At 57.1% G+C, this 19915-nt stretch overlaps 1 protein-coding gene across 2 annotated transcripts; it reads left to right on the forward strand.

The window, feature by feature from the left end:
• The first annotated feature begins 10840 nt into the window (after positions 1–10840).
• Positions 10841–14001, forward strand: GBX2 (gastrulation brain homeobox 2). 2 transcript variants are annotated; one of them, XM_033112446.1, is made up of 2 exons: positions 10841–11777; positions 12796–14001. In XM_033112446.1, the coding sequence occupies exons 1-2, from the start codon at positions 11258–11260 to the stop codon at positions 13317–13319; spliced, it is 1044 nt and encodes a 347-aa protein (XP_032968337.1). In that variant the 5' UTR covers positions 10841–11257; the 3' UTR covers positions 13320–14001. The 2 variants fall into 2 exon arrangements, with proteins under 2 accessions (XP_032968337.1, XP_032968338.1); XM_033112447.1 differs by having other exon boundaries at positions 11107–11811; positions 12796–12904.
• The last annotated feature ends 5914 nt before the right edge of the window (positions 14002–19915 follow it).

Raw genomic sequence — 19915 nt, forward strand, 5'->3', positions numbered from 1 at the left:
AATTCGGACGGGCCTGGGGGGCGCGGGGGTCCAGGCCCACCCTCCCCAGCCCCCGCTCTCAGAGCAAAAGAGTTCAGGGCTACTCCCCCACGAAAGAGGTCCAAGGTACACCGGGCCGCCGGTGGGGTGCGGGGGAGGCAGCTGGGGTGGGGGGGTAGCTTTGGAAGACAAAAGGATGTGAAGCTTTAAATTCAAAACGATGTTTTGAAAGCCTCGTCCTGGGGTTTGAAAGGCGCACCGAGGACAGCGGCAGAGCGATCCCAATCAGAAATGCGATTTGAAGTCCTAATGAACTTGATTGCGTGAACATTTATAATCCCCCATGGCCCTAAATGAAATCAGATGTAATCAGAAGATACAGGGAAGGGAGTGTTTACAGCCGACGCCGCGCGGCTGCGGGATGGGAGATGCGGCCCCGGTATTGATGTCGAAAATGATGGATAACGCGGGAATGGCAAATATACTATTTGTCTAATGGCTCGGCAATTAAATTCCCCTGTAAATGACCCACGCCTCATTTCATCCTAATCTATGGAATTTTGATTGAATTCGTCAGCTCTAATTGAAAAATACTGCACTTTAATGTCTGCATTGCAGTTTCAGGACGAGAGTGGTTTTAATGAGACAGTGCCCCCCTGACCCGGGATATTTGAGACTTTTATTCGGAATTTAAAGCCAGGCGATTGCTCAGCTGAGCGCTACGATTTCCTCTCTTGTATCCACGTCCATCCACCTCCAGACACGATTTAATAAACGCACTTGGGGATAAATGCGAGCCCGACCCTTGCGCGCCTGTGGCACCGGGGGGCGCCCCCTCCCCCAGGATAAGAGCGGGAGGGGTCTCAGGGAGGTGCAGGGGCGGAGGACGCAAAGGGGCGTGTTCAGAGGAGGGGTTGTCCCCTCCCTGGGGCACCAGTCCCCCTCCCCCTGCTATTCGCCTCCCAGGGCCCCATCGCGGACCGCGGCCTCTGCCTCCTCGGACAAACCCAGGCGTACCCCCCGGAGGAGGAGGCGCAGTTGCCTGCGACCTCGAGCACCCGAAGATGGGGCCGGCCCCCGACGCGCTTTATATGCAAATACCGAGGCGAAGCCATCCCTGAGAAATTAGCTACTTGCTGAAGCATATTTACTGGATTGAAATGAGTTAAAGAGAAACATTTTAAGTCATGCAAACGAGATAATTGGGCCACATTAAAACTGGAGATGTTTACTCTTTTCAAAAAAAAGCTGGGGTGGTGAAAAGCGCGCCCCCACACCAGAAATAAGGAAACGAGGCCCCAACTGCTCGGAGACCAGAAGTCCGGGAGTGCGCGGGACCTGTCCCCGCGAGGATCTCGGCACCGCGTCTTTCCTCTGGAGTCGGGGCAGCTCCGCTCCCCGGCTCCGAGAGGCCGATCCCGACAGCGGCCCGTAGGGGGCACGCTTGAGCCAGGGTCCTACGGGAAGAACGGAGCCGAGGGGGAGGGTCAGTCCGGGGTCCTTGGCCGCAGTTCTCATAGGGTCCCCCGGCTTCGTCCGCCCTCCCACCCCGTGCCTCCGCCGTGTTCAAAACTCAGACGGTGGGGTCGGGGTGGGGGCCCTGGGGAGACGGAGTTTGAGGGGAAACAAGAGGCCACAGTGCACGGATTGCCAACCTCCTCCCCAAAAGAGGACTGTATTTGAGGTTTGTTTGCTTAGCACCTAAATAGATCTTTCATTTAAAATAAAATAATCTAAAACGACAAAGAAGTCATTTCCCTGGGAAGGCAGTGCCTTACGCCCTTCTGATGCATAACTTGGTGATGAGAGCGCCGCCACAGGACCAGGTCTGTCTGTGCCTCAGTCTCGGTTTGTGCAAAGAGGAGGACGCTGTGCCGACCCAGGGGCTGCGCTTTGGGACCTCTCTTCCCGGTAGGTGTCGTGCGTTGTTAAATACTAGACTGCATCCTGATCCATTGGTGGCCTGCGGTTTGTTTTCCAATGCTCGAAAGTCGTGTGGTGAGAAGCTGCCTCAAATTGATATTCTCACTCTGAGCGCACACGCTGGCGCCCCTGGCGGCCTCGCGTCCACCCAGCACCCTAACGCCTAGGGCTGGCGGGCGTGATGGCAGTTGAGCTACCCCACTGAGCATTCGCTCTGGGCCAGAAGCCCGGCCGGCGTGCTACGTGAGCTAGTTCAGTCCCTGCCACAACCCGTAACATAAGATTAATTATTCGCGATTTAGGGACGCCATCAGGCCGCTGGGGGGGAGACAGCTGGGATTCCCACCCATTTCGCAGATGGAACAGCAGAGGCCTTGGTGAGCCCAGGCCGCTCAGGCCCAGATGCCAGAAGGTTTCTTATCCATCCTCCTCCAGGCCCTGCTCAGGGCCAGTGTTTTAAAGAGAACCGAGGTGGGGTGTCTATTAACATATCCAAATCTGATCGCTATTTCTTAACACCTTGTGCAATCGTGGAAGTCTGATTCCCTACCCTCCTCATTTGTAACAAAGGCTTCTCTTGTGTCCTAGACGTATATAATGAAAAGAAATTGGGAATCTTTTTTGTGTGGTTGTAGACAGGAAAAAGGCGTCTCGACCCTTCTAATTCCACGAGAAGGGGAGCCGGGCAGACACCTACTACTACTCTCTGGAACCACAGAGCCCTAAACAGGCCCTATAACAGATGCCATTCGTCACACGGCCCATAGGGGGCGCTCTGGATCCCTGAACGCTCTGCACACCTATGTGGCTTTTCAGGGTAATACTTGTGAAATTGTGAAGCCTTGAATAAAACCGTTTCCTGCTACTTCCTCATTAATTTATTAAAATATACAATACTTATTTGAGTTCTGTTTACAGATATGAAACAACCTCATTAGGTTAAAACAAAAATGTGCGATGTAAAATTTCGCTTGTACATTATTCCGTTCATTACATTTTAAAGTATAAATATCAAAATAACTTACACTACACTGAATGAACTAAATTTGAAGCTAGTTTAGGTTAGAATGAAGTTGAATTTTAAGAAATCTTTCATCTCTTAAATTTTCTGGGGTTTTCTTGTTTTGTTTCGTTTGCAGTTTAAGTGGGTCTGAAACTTGAGAACAGGGGGAGGACTTATCAATATAATAACCAAGAGATAAGCTAGGAATATCCAGCAACAAATAGATTCTAAAATACTCATCTTCTCAAAGTCAGTCAGTCAATCAATAAGGACGGGAGAGGGAAGGTCCCTGGGGGCATCCTATTGGTCACACGATATCCAGTCACCTTCCTTTTCTGAGCCATCATGACCAACTTCTGCTCCTTCTGAAGCTTCATGTTCATTATTGTCACAGACTTCAGGGAACAGAAGGTCTGTTTGGGTAGAGATGCACAGAACTGCTTCTGGCTTTGGTTCATTTCCCAGCAGAGATTAGTTTCTCCCACATGCCCAGGAGAAAAGGAGCTGAGGGACAGCCGGTCTGGAAGAGGCCCATTCACCAAGCCCTCGCCTCTGGCCTGCTCTAGGGTCTGTCACCGTCCTCGATGGCTGCTCTGCTGTATCCTGGTCGGAACAGGCATCCGACACCCATGGGAGCCCCACTTCTAGTGTCATTGGCAATGTCCCCTGAGGGTAGCACTCGCCCCAGCACTGACTGCCTCAGTATACGGTGTGAAGAAACTACAGGAGAAACTTCCTGTTTTAAACTCACTGTGCAGAATACTACATAGGGGGCTATGAACACCCTTTCTTTAAATCTCTGCCCATTCAAATAACAAAGAAAAACTCTCAACACAGGCACAGGTGGCAACTCACCCCATGCAAAGTGTTCTCTTCCTACAAAACCCAGGAGTACCCCATGGGGAGGCATGGAGCCTCCATTCTGAAGTTTTCTGGACTTTTCCTACTGCACCTCAAAGATCTCCTTTCTTCATTCTTTCTTCTTTCTACTATGTGATCTGTATCCACTTTAGCAGGTTGGCCCCTCGATGAATATCCTTTGGGATAAGACAGTTTGCTCTCTATCCTTGCCTTTGGTTCCTTATTTCTCTAAAGTTTGGGGACACCAGGCTGCACAATTAATGGTATAATCGTTGGCAGCAAAGTCATGCAAACTGAGTCCTTCGTAGTTTTCCAGATGACAAACGGAGCAAATGCAAAGGCTCTTCTGTTTCAAAGGCCTAGAAAGCCACCGTTTCCAACTTTTTCTGCGATCGGCTCCAAGGAGGGGCTGTATATTTAGGGGACCTGAGGCACAAGGACAATTAAGAGACCTAAAACAAGGATGTCCTCTTTCCTGTGCCATTTCAACCATCTCAAGCAGAGGCAGGGAGCATAAGGACGGTGGATGTGTATGATTTAACTAGGGGACAGTTTTAGATTGTCCCAGCCTGGCAAATGCAGGTGCTCACTACATGTCATTTCTCAAGCCTCACTGAAGGACACTGGCTCACCCCTCGGTGGCCCATAACCTCCACCCACCCTCAGGTCAGTGAGCAAAGGAGCACCAAGTAGCTGAGGGTTCAAAGAGTCTGAATGGCATGGGGGAGGTTGAGTCCGGTGACCAGCCTCTACTGACTGCCCTTCCGGTTGGCTCTGGTTCTCAGTGGCTTTCAAACAAGAGCCAAAGAGCTACATGGGGGTTTTCCTCCAAGGTGGAATGTGTCCACCCAGTGGTGTGGGAGTCAGCTGTATTGTAAGTCAGGTGTTCTTGTTTACCTTTTCAGAGGGGGTCAGCATCTACTGTTATCTTCACTTAATTGTTGATTAATGGGGTGGCTTTCTGCTTCCCCACCCCCACTCCCTCAGTACACATTGCCTCCTGTCCTCTCCTTGGAACAGTCAGTCATTTAAGGCAATACTCCCTGAGCTTTCCCTGCTAGTCAAAGCTGTCCCTTGGGGAAACCTCAAGGGACTGGTTGGTCAGTTACAGACATACCTACCTACTCTTGTGTTTCCCAGAAGAGCTTATTGGTAGGTGAACTTTTTACAATGACCTTCCATCCCCCCTACCCCCCCAACCCCCGTCCAGGGAGGGCCTCTGTCATTCCAATTCTCCCTCCCTGTTTAGCCAACATCTCTCCACTCTGTTTACACCCAATGCCCTGCCCCCGTCTATGTGATAACCTTTCTGGGGCACGGTTTCTTATCAGAAGGGCCAGTGATCACAGGAAACGCCCGGCTCTGCTTGGCAAGTATTTCTCTAGGAAGGAGAAACGGAGGTCTGCCCCAGAGCACTCGCTGCTTTTGACTCGTCCCGCAGAAGGTGAAGTTGGAGCTGCGTCCTGATGGGAGTGGCTGTGGATCCGAACATCCTCTTGCTCCCTCGTGTGGTTTCTAAAGGGTTAAAAGGATGAAGCGCGTCCTCTTTAAAAGACAGCACCCCTGCAGCGAGTCGGGGCCATCGAGGGGGCAGCTGGGGCCCTGTTTGGGGAGGGCCCTGGAGCCCGAAAGGCTCCGGGTCCAGTCCCTGGCCGGGCTCTTCCCGACACACAGTGTCCTCCCGAGAGTTGGAAGTTTGGAGGGCGCACAGTTGGGCCCCGGCCATCGGTCACTGGCTCGACGCTTCCTACTTCAGCATCTACTGGACACCGGCTGTGACAGCCCGGGTCCATCACCACATGCCCGCCGCTTTCCAAGATAAGGCGGGCAGGACGGGACTTGGGGATGGTTGCAGACCCAGGCGTCCCGAGAGGGCTGCCGGTACGGCGGTCCCCAAGGCCTAGCCCAGGTCGGCGCACCTCCTCACCTCTCCGTGCCCTCTGCCCTCCTCCCAGGCCTCCGCTTACGCGGCCCCGGGATTAGCATCTCTGTGAAGTCCTACAAACAATGCCCGCTGTGCGGGGAGATGAAAGTCGGGCGCGGGGTGGCAGGGCGCGTCTGAAGTCCCCGAAAGGTGGGGCTGCGGAAATCTGAGGGGTAGATGGGAGGAGATAAAGCCAGGTGAGCAGCGCCGCGGCCCGCGCCTCCCTCTTCAGAGCCCCAGGGCCTGGGGTTCGCGGACAGGCGCGGCCACCCAGACCTCGGCCGGGGCCCTAGCTGCCCCTGCTCGCGCGCCTTCCAGGCCTACGCCCCCAACTGCAGCCCTCGGGCCGGGCTCCGGGCCGGTCCTTCGCTTGATGCTCCCTCTGCCCAGGCTGGGAGCCCCGGGGCGGGCGGGCTGCTCGGTCCTGGCTGAGGATCCCCCTTGGCCGGGCCTGGGTTCTCCCTGGGAGACGCGCGGTGAGCGCGGTCGCTGGGCTTCCAGGGCGAAGGCGCCGGGCGACCCAGTAACTCCAGTGGTCAGGAACTCCCCACTCCAACCGTTAGGGCTGTTCCGGAAAGGGATGAGGACGTTCCCCCCACCCCACCCAACCCGAGCCCTCGGACGCCTAAGCCACGACTCCGGAGCGGAGCCCCGTGCGGTGTGCAGGGGAACCCCCGGGTCCCAGAGCTCGCGGCGGGCACCTGGGTGAGCGGTCGGCGCGTCCACGCCAGCAGTCCCTCCGGTTCCAGCGCGGTGCAGAAACCGCACCCCCACCTGGGCCCCCAGATACGGTACCAAGAGGGTTCGGCTGGAGGGCCACGCGGCTGTGGCCCTGCCTGCTGCTCGGCGATGGGGTGGGGAGGGCGGCGCAGGTGTGAAGGGTCACGTTTCCCCGCCTAAGGCCTGCAGGGAACATTTTCCAATTCCCCCGAGGAAAAGCCAAAAAAAAAAAAAAAGTCTCCTCCCCATCACCTCTCTGGTTGGCGGTTTTGTTTCTGCTACTTTGAGGGTGGGGGACAAAAAGCAAAACTTTCTACATAAGAACGTCTCGGGACACACAGTCCCGCAAAGTGCTTCTTTTTCAGGGCACTTTAGAAAAACCCCCTGTCCTGCTTTCTGCCTGGTCAAGGAGCAGAATAATGAAACCAAAGACTTTTATTTTATAAACCACTTGATCTTTGCTTGGGAAACTCTATTAATTGAATGGGTTTGCCTTTTTTGCCAGTTCCCTTTATCATTATTTATGGGCTTTAAATTGTTTAAAGTTCCCTTGACGTTCAATTTACAAGTTTGGGGACTTTTTTTGTTCGGCCTTTTGTCCTGGAGAAAGACATCGTGTTGGAAGTGCTTTGAAAAGCCAAACATGAGAGGTTGGCAATGAAAGGGAAGCGGGCGAGATCCCTTTTAATTCCGTCCTGTTGGTGAATGGCTCTTTTACATAATTGCAGGAGCTATTTCAAAGCCAGCCAAGGGCTGACTTCACTTAGAACCACATGGAGTCTATTTTGGGCTTTCAGATTTAAAAAAAAAAAAAAAAAAAAAAAAAAGCTGAATAAAATAGTTTAAAAAGATGAGGCTTCAATGCTTTCTGCTACTTGCAAATTGGTGTGTCTGATGGGGAATTTTACACAAGCACCCCTTTGTAAGTGCATCTTGGGCTGGGGAAAGACTGTTCTGGGTTAGCTGGGTGTGAATCCCAATTGCCCTTCCATAAATAAAACCCATCCCAAGCTATTTCCCAACTACTGTCAGGAGCAAGAGCCGCGGCAATGACCGAATGATCAGGCCACTCAAAATCCCTATCAATAAAAACAACACGGTTGCCGGAGAAACCAGCCTGTGGCCTGGGACTGGGCGGCAGGCGGGAGCGCCCGGCCCGCTAGGGCCGGGGTTGCTCCGCACCCACCTCGGAGACCCGGGGTTCCCACGCTGGCCCCCTTTCCACCATCACCGGCGACCTCGCCCCTGGCGGCAGCACCGAAGCGTGCGGTTCGCACTGCTCCCTCCTCTGGGCTGGAGCCCGCAGGCCCACGCAAGTTTGTTGCATGAATATTCATTTACTTGTGCGGTTAGCACTTTACACTCAGCCTGCACACACCTGCAGGCAAACGCTGACTGGACAGCCCCGAAGCGTGGAGACAACTTAATTACCATCCCTTTTACTGAAGCCTGAGGTTTTAAGTGGCTTAATACGATCCTGACACCGGCTTGTCACCGGCCGAGGACAGTGCCCAGGGGCTGGGCCAACTTCCACCCGAGGGAAGTTCCCCCGGAAAAAAGTTAGCAGAAGTTATATGGAGTTGGAGCACCCAGTCCTCCCCTCGGGTGCATCCTTCAGTTTTCCTAACCCGAGGGAGGGAAAGAGGGATTCTTAAAGCAAAGTTGCAAAGATCTGTGTCGGGCGGTTTTCCCGCGCAGCCAGGGCCAGCTGAGCCAACCCGGGGCTCTGCACTTTGAGGCAGTTGCGAACTCAGCAGGTAAGAATCCCAAGGCTGGATAAGCCATGGACCTGTCGCTCGCTGCCCATAAATCTCTCCGAAGAGCCCAGGAAAAACTCTAAAGGCGTTTATTACCCGCAGTCCCCACGCTCTGTACGCTTTGCAGGTGGCTGAGGTGCCCCGAATGAATCTTGTTACTCACGGCGAAACACAAGGATCCTTTTATGACGCGAACAGTCGTTTTCTAAGCAGTTAAGCATTAGATGAGAAAATATTACTGCTTTGCATTCGAGAAAAAGCACACTAGTAAATAAAATTCATATTGATGAGAATTCTCTGAACTCACTAATAAAAGAAGATTAGTACTATAACCCCTGCAGTCAATACTTTCCACAGCAATTTATGGATGCAAATAATATGCCATCAAATTATTTCAAGTGTAGCTATAATTCAACAGACCTATATCTTCTTGCTGAACTTTAAATGTAAAATTATCACCAAAATAATCAAAGGAATTCCTGGCTCTCGGAGGGTAATCAGGCGACGGAAGTCCCTAGAACAATATTTTTGCGGCGAAATAGCAAAGTGAATGGCAAGCCTGCCTGGGAAAAATGAGTAACAGCCTACACCGGCATGCCAGCGTCAAACGGCGAAGGGACCCGGCTGTAGCAACGTAAATCAAGCCAGGAGTCGAGCGTTTTTTCTCAGTATTCAAAAAACACAAGTTAACCAGACCCGAGCCTGTGGGACTGTAACTATCTCATAATGAGAGGGAGTATTTATTATGCTCATAAAGAAATCAGCCTTTTGCCCTGGGCTTCGATTATTTTTTTCTTTCCCTTTCCCCCCCTTTTTCTTCTTTTGTAGGAGTGGAGAAAGAGGGATAGAGCTCAGAGACCCCACAGACACCTCCTTCCCCGTGGATCCCAACGGGGAATTCATTTCCCCTACACCGCCTAAGCCACCTCGGGGTCTGGGCGTGAACGGACTGGAGGCAGCGAGCGTCCTAATGAATTCCTTTCAAACCGCCTGCTGCCGGAGCCATCTATTACTGCGGCCTGGAGTGGGGAACCGCGCTCGAGACGTCTTTGTCCGGGTGATGGTGGGGCGGGGGGAGGAAGTGAGGAGGAGGGCGGCTGGCGACAGGGCCCGCGAGTTTTCTCAGCACCTTCCCCTCTCCCGTCCAAGGCCCTTTGGGTGGGCAGTGGGTCTCCGGCCAGACTTTTGGACGGGAAGGTGGTCCGGGAATAAGACGTTTCCCCGGAGGGCTTTGGGGTGAGAGCTCGAGAAAGAGGAAGAGGGAAAAAGAAAGGCTTCAAAGGATCGGGTCGATAAATTCATAAAGATCGATTTATCTTTATCTCCCAATTAAATGTGCTTGTAAGTGATACATAACACACGTCCAACACGGGCCAACTCCCCAACCACTAGCTTCTTGGCGTGAGCTGATTTTTAATGACCGATGTAACAATGCCCTTTGCTCCTCTCCTCCCGAGCCTGGTGCTTGTCGGCGGTTGGGGGCGAACGTCTAGACCCGGGAAGTTGGAGCCGAGGCCCTGGAGGCGCGTGGAAGCCCCGCGCGCGCTGGCGCGCTTTGCACCGTCTGCCCTTGCGAGGGAATGATTCCATTTTTAAAGGGAACACAAGAGCTGAAAGTTTTGTTTTCATCACCTCTTCCCCGCCAATTCCCGTGCTCCCAAATTCTGGGGTTTTACCATTGTCCAGACGGGGAAGCATCTTGAGGGAATTGGCTCCATCCTGCAGGAGGTAAAGGGGAGCCGCGAGCCCTCGAGTCCTCGCGCTGGAAACCGGGCGGCGGCGCCGGGGTGAGCGCTCCCTCTGTTCTCAACGTGCTTAATTAGCGCCTATTTACAAAACGCAGCTTTTATTTGAGCAAACATCATAAAGCTTTCATCAGGATAATCTCACGTTATACAATCTGGAGGCACAGCAACTCCCCCCTTCCTCCCCGAGGATGGAGCAGATAAAGGACTCGCTTTATTATCATAATTATCGTGGCTGTTATTTTGGTGCGCGCAGGCAAAGTGTGTAAATAGGTGCGATGATTAAGAATGTCATGAAAAATGAGAAGGGATCTCTTCTTACAGGAGAGCCCAGCTTGGTAAGGGGGAACCAGCAGCCTCCCCGCCCCGCCGGGAGTGCAGGGGGCGCAACGAGCGACCTCGCGGGTTCCCTGAGGCCGGCAGGGGCTGTCAGCTCCTGATCGGCGCCCTAGGGGCGGATCTGAAGCGGCAGGATCTTGCCCCGAACTCCGGGAACCTCGTCGGGACCCCTGGCGCAGCAGTAGCTCCCAGAACTTGGGTAGCCGCGGGCAGGTTTATTCCAACGCAAAAGAAATATAAAAGAAACATAACGCCCTCGGCCCAGCCGCGGTGGGCCCTAGGCCGGGAAGCTGCCCTTGGAGGCGGCCTCGACGGGGTTGCTGGGCCTCGGGATTCGAGCCTTGGGGGTGCCCACGGCCTCTTTCAAGTTTGCGCGGCGCGGGCAGGGCGCGCAGACTCGGGCTCTCGGGCCCGCGCGCTCGGCTGGTGGCGCCTGCAGCTAGCTCGCGGCCTGCCCTGGTGAAAGGGGAGGAGCTTCACCTTCCCCGCCCCTCTTGGCGCAGCCAATAGGGGGCGGCGCTCGGCCCCACGTGACGCGAGCCGGGATGGGCAGCAGGCAAAATGTGAATGAGAAAGAGGAGCGCGATTTAAAGGTGCTGGCGGCGCCCGCGGAAGACAAGTGCTCCAGCTTCGCGCGCTCCCCAGCTACCCGCGGGAGGCAACGGACTGCGGGACGGACAGACGGACGCACCGACGGCTGTGAGCCGGGGCCAAGGGCCGCGGACGCGACGCGCGCGGGCTCCGCCGGGCAAGCGGCGGGCAGCGGCTCCAGCGAGCCTGCGGGGCCCGGGCGCCCTCTCCACTCCGGGGTGCACGGCCTCACCCCGCGTACCACCCACCGGGCATGCAACGGGCCCAGGACTGAGGGGCGGCGGCGTCTGCTCTCCGGGTACCGCTCCGCCCCTGCCCCACACGCCCGGCTGTGCACCCCGCGCCCTGCAGGCTTCCTGGTGGCGGCGCGGTGCAGGGACTTTTCGCCTCTCGGTGGCCTCTCCCGAGCGCGTCTATGAGCGCAGCGTTCCCGCCGTCGCTGATGATGATGCAGCGCCCGCTGGGGAGTAGTACCGCCTTCAGCATAGACTCGCTGATCGGCAGCCCGCCGCAGCCCAGCCCCGGCCATTTCGTCTACACAGGCTACCCCATGTTCATGCCCTACCGGCCGGTGGTGCTCCCGCCTCCGCCGCCTCCGCCCGCGCTGCCCCAGGCCGCGCTGCAGCCGGCGCTGCCGCCCGCACACCCTCACCACCAGATCCCCAGCCTGCCCACCGGCTTCTGCTCCAGCTTGGCGCAGGGCATGGCGCTCACCTCCACGCTCATGGCCACGCTGCCCGGCGGCTTCTCCGCGTCTCCCCAACACCAGGAGGCGGCGGCCGCCCGCAAGTTCGCGCCGCAGCCGCTCCCCGGCGGCGGCAACTTCGACAAGGCGGAGGTGCTGCAAGCCGACGCCGAGGATGGCAAAGCCTTCCTGGCCAAGGAGGGCTCGCTGCTCGCCTTCTCCGCGGCGGAGGCGGTGCAGGCGTCGCTCGGTGAGTTGCTGGCGCGCGCGACCCGGGCGCAGGGGCGGGAGGAGGCGGGGGCGAGCCAGCTCCGGGTTACCAGCCTTGCAAAGGGGGCGAGGCCGAGCCCTCGCCCGACCCCCGCCCAGGTTACCCCCAGCCTGAGGAGCCGTAGTATGCCGCCCCGCAGCGCCGCTGCGCCGGGGGCGGGGGGGGGGCCGGGGGCGGGCATTTAGAGCCAAGCAACAAGCTGGGCCGGGTGGGGGTGGCAGTTAGCACCTCTGGCCAGCTGCTGGACCGGGCGGCGTATCTGTCTGGTGGGGAGTTTGGCCGACTCTACCCCTGCCCTTTCCCGTGCGGTGACCTGGGGTCCCCGCTAGGTTTCAGCCTTAAGGGGAGGCGGGTTGGGCTGCACACAGTGCGTGTGCTCGGGGACGCCCAGCCTGATTGAACCCCCTCACTGCTCGCCTGGGATAATCGGATTCCTGGAGGCTTGGTCTGCATGTGTATGTTGGGGTGTCTGGTGGGAACTTCTCCTAAGGCTATCAAACTTCCCTTTGACCAACATTTTCTGTCTCAAAAAATATATAATAAGACACGGTCTGTGATCTGCACCTTCCTACGTCTCCACTCTGGCTGCGACGAAAATTGAGGTTCACCAAATTTTCACTGCGGGGGGTGATCGTGAACTCCCACTCAGTCCTCACCGAGCCCCCATCCCTGGAACAAAGAGGACGTTCTCTTGGGCCTGACGCCTCCTGTTACTTGGGCCTTAAGCTACTGGAGGCTGGGAGGGTGCAGAGGAGCTTCGGCGGGCCCCTTGAGTGATGGATCTGGGCAAAGGGCCTTCGCCTGTCCTGTCCCCTCCTCTCCTTTGAGCTTTCTCACGCCCCCCACCCCCCACCCCTCAAAGGCCAGGAAACCACAATGTGTTAATGTCATAGAAAGACAATTCGCTAAGGGGGAAAAATGCCCAAGTGACGGTGGGAAGGGGAAAGGCAGGCCAGTGTGCGAAATGTAATAAAACGCCGTTTGGTTTTGCTTTCAGTCGGGGCTGTCAGAGGGCAAGGGAAAGACGAGTCAAAAGTGGAAGACGACCCGAAGGGCAAGGAGGAGAGTTTCTCGCTGGAGAGCGATCTGGACTACAGCTCGGATGACAATCTTCCCGGCCAGGCGGCTCACAAGGAGGAAGACCCCGGCCACGCGCTGGAGGAGCCCCCGCCGAGCGGCGGTGCCGCAGGCAGCACCACGTCCACCGGCAAGAACCGGCGGCGGCGGACTGCCTTCACCAGCGAACAGCTCCTGGAGCTGGAGAAGGAGTTTCACTGCAAAAAGTACCTCTCTCTGACCGAGCGCTCGCAGATCGCCCACGCCCTCAAACTCAGCGAGGTGCAGGTGAAAATCTGGTTCCAGAACCGCCGGGCCAAGTGGAAACGCGTAAAGGCCGGCAATGCCAATTCCAAGACAGGGGAGCCTTCCCGGAACCCCAAGATCGTCGTCCCCATTCCCGTCCACGTCAGCAGGTTCGCCATTAGAAGTCAACATCAGCAGCTGGAGCAGGCCCGGCCCTGAGGGTTCAGGGAGGGCCAGGGCCTGACCACCGTGGAGAAACCACAGCCACAGCGTGGGACCCAGGGCGGACTCCGCACATTCGAAGCAAGACTCAGCAGCAACCCAACGTTGGACATCCCAAGTAAATTGAGAGTATATTCATTTAACAGGCTTAAAAGACTGCTTTCGAAGGGGCTACAGCTACAGCTGAAGACACACTAAATATTTATTATATTACCCTACTTTGTACATAGATATCTATATAGACTGGATCTCGGCTGCAGTATTTTGAAAGTTCTAGGACCAAACCACCCAGTAATATTCTCCACTCACATTCCAGAAGAAAACAAAACTTCTGCTGTAATCGGTCACCTATAGCAGCCACCTTTCCATACTTTTCCAAAGGTAAACATGACATACAAGAACACACACTGGGGTTGCCACTTATTTTTGTTTCTGTTCTGGCTTTTTTAGTTGACTGAAAAGCAGACGTTTTGGGACAGCCTGGAAATTTGTTTTGCTTTGGTTTTGCCTGGCTTTCTTTCCTAGGGTTGCATATCCTATCTGAGCCAAGTCTGAAGCACGTCTCTGTTGTGTTTAATTTATTTCAATGTAGCTTATTTTCTTATAAGTTATGACATTTAAACAATCTCAGTCTTGTGAATAATAAAAAGGAGAGAGAGAGGGGGGAAAAAACGACCAATGCCTGGTTCTCATGAGTGTGTCCAGATTCGACTGATTTGAGGGCACCGCCAGCGCGTGGTTGGGCAGCTGGTCTGGGACCAGAACCGGATAAACATCCCCTGGCCAGGTCTCAGGCTGGCTGGACATGAGCCACACAGCACCTTACCAGGTTTTAAATGGGAGAGCAAGAGCTCCAATTGGGCTATAAAGTTAAGGAAACCTAATTTTCACTTTAGAAATCTAACATCACCTTCTCCCCGACCCCCCTTGCTCAGCCTAATCAGTACCTAAGAGGCCGGCAGACTTAGGCCAGAGGAGGAGGAAAAGCGAATGCAGTACTGGTGGCTTTGCACAAACTCCTGATGTTCTAAATAGACCACAGCCAGGGAGGAAACGCGTTTCCTCACAACCATCCTCGACCCGAAAAGAAGCGGTGCTCGCTCGCCCGGCGGGCCGAGCGCCCATAAATCAGGTCGGGGCATTATCTTCCGACAGGAGGAGAAACTCAGCCAGCAGAACTGGGCTTCCCGGCAGCGCTCTGCTCGGGGGCGGAGGCGGAGGCGGGCTGTGAGCTCCTGCCGGCCGGGCACCTCCCTCTCCGGGCGGGGTCCGAGGGGGCGGGACCCGACCACCGTCCCACCACAAGGGCGCCCAGATGCTGAGCAGCACAAAGCGGGTAGGGGGAAGGAACGCAGGCCGTTTTTGGGCTGATCTGTATGGGTGCTTGAGAACTGGCCGCGAACCCCGCTTGGGAGGGGCGTGTCCGCCTCCCCAATCCCACCCCGGGTACCGTGTCCCGCGAGCCCTGGCCATTGTGCCCGCTCCTTTCACGACCCGGAAGCACCCTACCAGACTCGAGCATGCAGGCCCACCGGAGATTGCCGTGGACAGGCCAGAGGTGACCCAGGGGCGTGGAGCGGGGGAGCGAGGGTGAGCGCAGTGGCAGAGCCCTTGCGGCCACCAAACCGAAAAGCGAAGAGAAGCTGGTGGCTTCGCCAACCTCAGCCTCCCGAATTGAGGCCATGGAACCGATAGCTAAGCAGTCAGTCGCGCACCGCGCCCATCGCGGTTCTCAGCCCAAGAAGGGGAAACGCGTCGCCGTGGGTCAGTATTAATATTGACTTAATTTATACGGTTTACAACCCGTCACCTCCCCGCAGCGTAGGTGCATGGGGGCCCAGGTACAAGGTGTGGGCCTGGCGCAACCGAGTCACCGTTTCCTGCCGCGTTTCCAAGATTTCCCGTAGCGGTCAATGGCCCAGGCTTGGTTTTGAGCACAATAAAATGGCCTGGCCTGGCCTCCGAGGGCCTCAGCCTACTCTTCGATGTACCGAGAGCTGCGGAGGCTCTTTGCTGTCCTCCACCCAGCCGCCTGGGGCCGGCTGGTGGGGTGGCGCGCCCGAGCGGTTCCCTGCCCTGGCGCAAGGCCCTCAAGGCCGGGCTGCTCCCCCCATTCCCGCGGGTGGCCCGCCGCTCTGCGCACTCGGGTAGCGGGTTGGCGTCATCTTCTCGGGGCAGGTGTCCACTAGCCACACGCCACTGCCGCGGCAGTCGAGGCTGGAGGAGACGCCGCCCACACTCACCCCCACCCCCACCCCACACAACTGGGCCAGTCAGTCCTCGGGCCGGATATGTGCCACCTGCGAAACTGTGGCTGGTGGCGCACGCAGTCCCCGGCTGAGGGCGTGGGGAGCTGCGGCCTCCCTAGCGGGGGCGCCTCCACCCAACACTCGGGGTCTTAGGGAGGAACCCTGGGTATCCAGAAGAGGCCACCCTGGAGTCCGTCCCCCACCCTCCCCCTCACCCCCGCTCCCCTATATATCCTTCCACCAAAACAGGTCCTCCAAAAGCCGGTGGCAACGACGGGAGGCACAAAGAGGCCCGAACCCTTAGCTACACAAACACCGCGGGGAAGTGAAGCTCCCTGGGACTGGGGGGCCGCCTTCAGGGAGCCCCACCCCAGGGCCCAATCTCCTTGGCCCTCCCCAGCGGCGCGATCCTCGCCATTTGGAAGCAGGAGGATGAGAGGAGGGCACTACACCGGTCCCCCTGCCCTCTCGGGGCGCCTTCCCTCTCTTCCCAAATCCCTGACCGCGGGGGCGCCCCCGAGAGCCCGGCGCCAGGGCCGAGGCCCTAGCGACAGGCCGAGGGGAGGAAGATAAACAAGCGGCGCTTGATGGCCGCTGTCATCATGGCCGTCATCATGGCTTTCATTTGGCTGCCTAATGAGTCACATCACAGGCAGAGAGAAAAATTGTCAATCGCCCGGGCCCTAATGAATTTTTTTGCAAATTGTAATCAAGCCAGGCCGTCTCAGCTGGCTGATTAATGAGACCCACGAGGCTCGGCCAGCACCTCAGCTTTTTATTCCATCCCGTCCTCCCTGCACTAAATTAACAGCAACTTGTCTGAGCTTCAAATTAACTCCCAATGATTAATTCTGACGGGGGGGCCTGAAGAATAGCTTGTTCTAATGGGCTCTGGCCTGAGATGCTGTTGGAAATTAATACAGTTCCCCTTTGGCTGCCGGCTTTAATCCAAGGTTGGGTTTTGACATCACTATATTTGTTGTTACAATAAATTCCACTTACATCTGCAGATCAAATAATTACACTTGGGAGCACCATGGACCTGCGTCCCCTGTCGTGTACTAGGGCCCTCTAGGCTGCTTCCACCGTGTTTACCAACCCCCAGGAAGGGGTCCAAGGCCCCCGCTCAACAGCCACTCGACCAGGCGATCCCCGCCCTGGCTCCTCTGGGCGCGCCGCACCCCTCACCCGCTTTGGAAAACACAGGGCACTTTGAAAACCAACAGCCACATCTTCGAGTCCCGGGATAGGACCCTCTTTAGACTGGTCACGGGCCTCAAGCAACCTCTTTGGCCAGCTCTCTGCAGAGGTTGGGAGTACCCCTTGGGGTGGCCTGGGCCACCAGTGCTTGGACCTTCCCCAACCCCAATCCAGGCTGGAATCATGAGACTTAGGGCGTGCTTCCGCTCCCAGCTTTCACCTCCCAGTCTTCGGCAGCTCCCCTGGGTGGGGGGTTCTTTCTCAGGGCCTTTTCAGCTAAATGAAGTGGGTGGAGGCTCTCCATGTCCTGTCGAGACCGGCTTTGACTCATGGGACCATTCGGATTAGAATCTGGTTGTCTGCAGGCCAGGCCTCCCCATTCAGCGTGTAGCTGAGTTGAGCACCTGCATTCCACGATGCCCTTTCTCTCCAGGTCAGAGTCCACTCAGTCTTGCGTCTGTTTGTTCTGTTTGTTCCAGCTTAATTGGCTTAATCATTTCAGCTGCCTCTGGCAAGGCTAGCAGAGGGCCTCCTGAGGCTGCCCCCTCCAGCCCCAAGCCTGTCCCAAGTGGAGCCATGCTGTCCCCCTTGGCAGGGGGTTCTGGGTGCGCAGGAAGCCAGGGACACTCTGGCAGCCTCGGGATCTGGTCACCACCTGGTTCTCGCCTGGGGCCTTCCCTGCTTCCTGTGGCGGTTCCGCGGCAGATTCAGCCTCTGCATCGTCTCCTCTCGCCTGCGGGAGACTTGGGTGTCGACGCGACAGAGTGGCCTGCCCGCGCCCAGCTACGGCCTCCCTGGAAAGGAGACTCCTATGCATGTGCCCCTATTTGTCCCCCGGGATACCCCAGGCCTCTGTTCAGGGGCACACAGCCCGAGCAGGTGGCCTGCTTGGACCCTCTGGCTTCCCGGATGGCCACCACGCGGCGCGGCCTGCTTCTCCCAAGCTCGGTGCGGGTGATGTGGAGTAGCCCGGTTCTGGGTTCTAGGGGGATCCGCAGCTGGGGGTCTACCGCCAGCGGCCTGGGCGAAGGGAGGCCGCATTCATCTTCATTTCGGGCCCTTATGGTGTAAACAGAAGAAATATGATCTTCGTAACCCAACATGAATGCAAATTGCACCGTCTGAGTAATAAAGCACCTGAAACCTCTCCACACAAAAGCAACACCATATGTATGAAGACAACCTGCATACATCATAAATTACATCATAAAAATTGATTGGCTATTTGAACAGTTCAGAAGTGAAAGACGTAAGCTGACTTCCGCCCTTCGTGACTTTGGGGAAATGTCAGGGAGCACATCCCCTTCCAATGGCCTCGGGTCACAGACACTGGGCCCAGAGTCTGGGGCCACGACTGCAGCCCCGCGTGGTCCTGCCAGAGGCGGGAAGCGCACTTTGCACAGGGAGCTCACAGCTGGTTCCGCGTCACAGGAGGGGCGCGCCAGCACGTAAGGAAGCCCTCCCAGGCCTGGTGCCAGCTTGGCGAAAGGTGCCACTGATCCCGGAGCTGCTGCTGGTCAAGTCCCAGTCTGGGGACGAGGAACCCCCTGTCCCAGATCAAAAGCACTGGCCCCTGGACGCTGGGGTCTGTGCATGGTGCTGCTGCCCTGAAGCTGCTCAGATTTCTAGCTTGGACCAAAGGTCCCTGCGAGGGCCTCCCTTCCCATGGAGTTGGCTTTGTGACCAGCAGGGGTGTGAGTGTATGGGTGTGGTTGTGAGTGTGAGCCTGTCAGAGTGTTGGTATGTGTGCCATTCCCCTCGCATCTAACCCTGCTTGGTCCACTTTGCTTTCCTGGGTCCGGCATAGCCAAGAACAGGACCCCACTGGAGGAGCCGGAAATGCCGTCCCCAAGGTCCCAGCAAAGTGGAGCGTCCACTGTGCACGCGAATCTGCCCCTCTGGACTTCCCCGACCTTGGGCTACACCTCCGCCCCTCGGGAAGCCCCTTCCCCGGGCCTATGCCTTTGAGCTCTATCTCCATTCCTTTCCCACTGCGTGGAGGCCCCTGGCCTGGTCTCTGTCTCCCACACCTCGCTCCTTAGTCCGCGTCCCTCCCGTTTGGCCTCTGAGCTTTCCCCACAAGCCCCACTCTCCATCGCAGCCGAGCCATCCCCTTCTGGTCTCCGGAATAACCCCCATCCGCAGTCCCCTCCCCACAAACCAGGCCTTTGAGCTCTCCCTGGGTCTGGGATGCACCCTCTGCGCACCCGCCTCCACCGCGAGGAGCTCCCCCAAAGCACACAGGGGCGTGTGGGCCCTGGACTACCCCCTTTCCCTGACGTGGTCGGGCCCAGCCTCCAACGCCTTCCTGGAACAGGCCTCGAATGACTCCTGCGCCGCACGCTGGGCTAGGGAGAGAAAATAGGCCTGGGCAGCTCAGGGAGAGGATGCCTGACCCGGAGGGGACCTTGGTCCTGCCGGAACCGTCGTGCGCCAGTGTGGGCCTCCAGGGAGAGAGGAAGGAGGTCAGTTCATACCGGAGACTCCCAACTCGAGGGAGGCCGGGAGGTCGTCGGGGGGTTGCGGCGCTCATCCCGACCCCACGCGACCTTGCTGGGGTAACGCTCTCGGGCCCTGAGCCTGAAATTGGGGCCCCCGCCTAAAGTTAGCGCGCCCACGACGGGACAGCGGCCTAAGGTCCAGGCTAAAGCCTGGGGCAGGACCCGGCCTGGGATGCTGGCGTCACGCTGGGCGTCCCCCCACCCCCACCCAAGCCTTCATCTCTTTATTTCTCGCTATTGGGCCTCTCGCGGCCTTTGTCATGCGGGTTCGTCTCTGGTGTGGCCGCGCGTCATCTTAAAGGACCCGGCTCCCCAGCTTGGGTTCTGCAGCCGCCCGAATGACAAAGGCTGAAATGGGATTACACAGACCTGATCCCATTAAGCCTGCCCCCTGCTCGGGCTCGGGCTGACTCAAACCCCTCAGCTCCCACCCTCTCCCGCTCTCCCCGCCCCAGCCCTACTTCGGCGGGCGCACCTGGCTGGGCCTGGAGTCCGTAGGGAGCTGAGCGCCTTGGGGGTTTGGAAGTGGCCGCTTGACTCCGGGGAAGGAACGCGGCCCCGGCCCTGAATGACAAAAGCTGAGCCCTGCCGCTCAGCGGAAGGAAACTGGGGAGGGACTGACCCCACCCCACCTGGACAGGCC

Source organism: Rhinolophus ferrumequinum, chromosome 8 (genome assembly GCF_004115265.2).
Source record: "Rhinolophus ferrumequinum isolate MPI-CBG mRhiFer1 chromosome 8, mRhiFer1_v1.p, whole genome shotgun sequence".
NCBI lineage: Eukaryota > Metazoa > Chordata > Mammalia > Chiroptera > Rhinolophidae > Rhinolophus > Rhinolophus ferrumequinum.

Coding starts and splice junctions, on each gene's coding strand:
- GBX2 (XM_033112446.1), top strand. CDS start 11,258: ATGAGCGCAGCGTTCCCGCCGTCGCTGATGATGATGCAGCGCCCGCTG. Junction 11,778..12,795: donor GGCGGTGCAGGCGTCGCTCG/GTGAGTTGCTGG, acceptor TTTTGCTTTCAG/TCGGGGCTGTCAGAGGGCAA.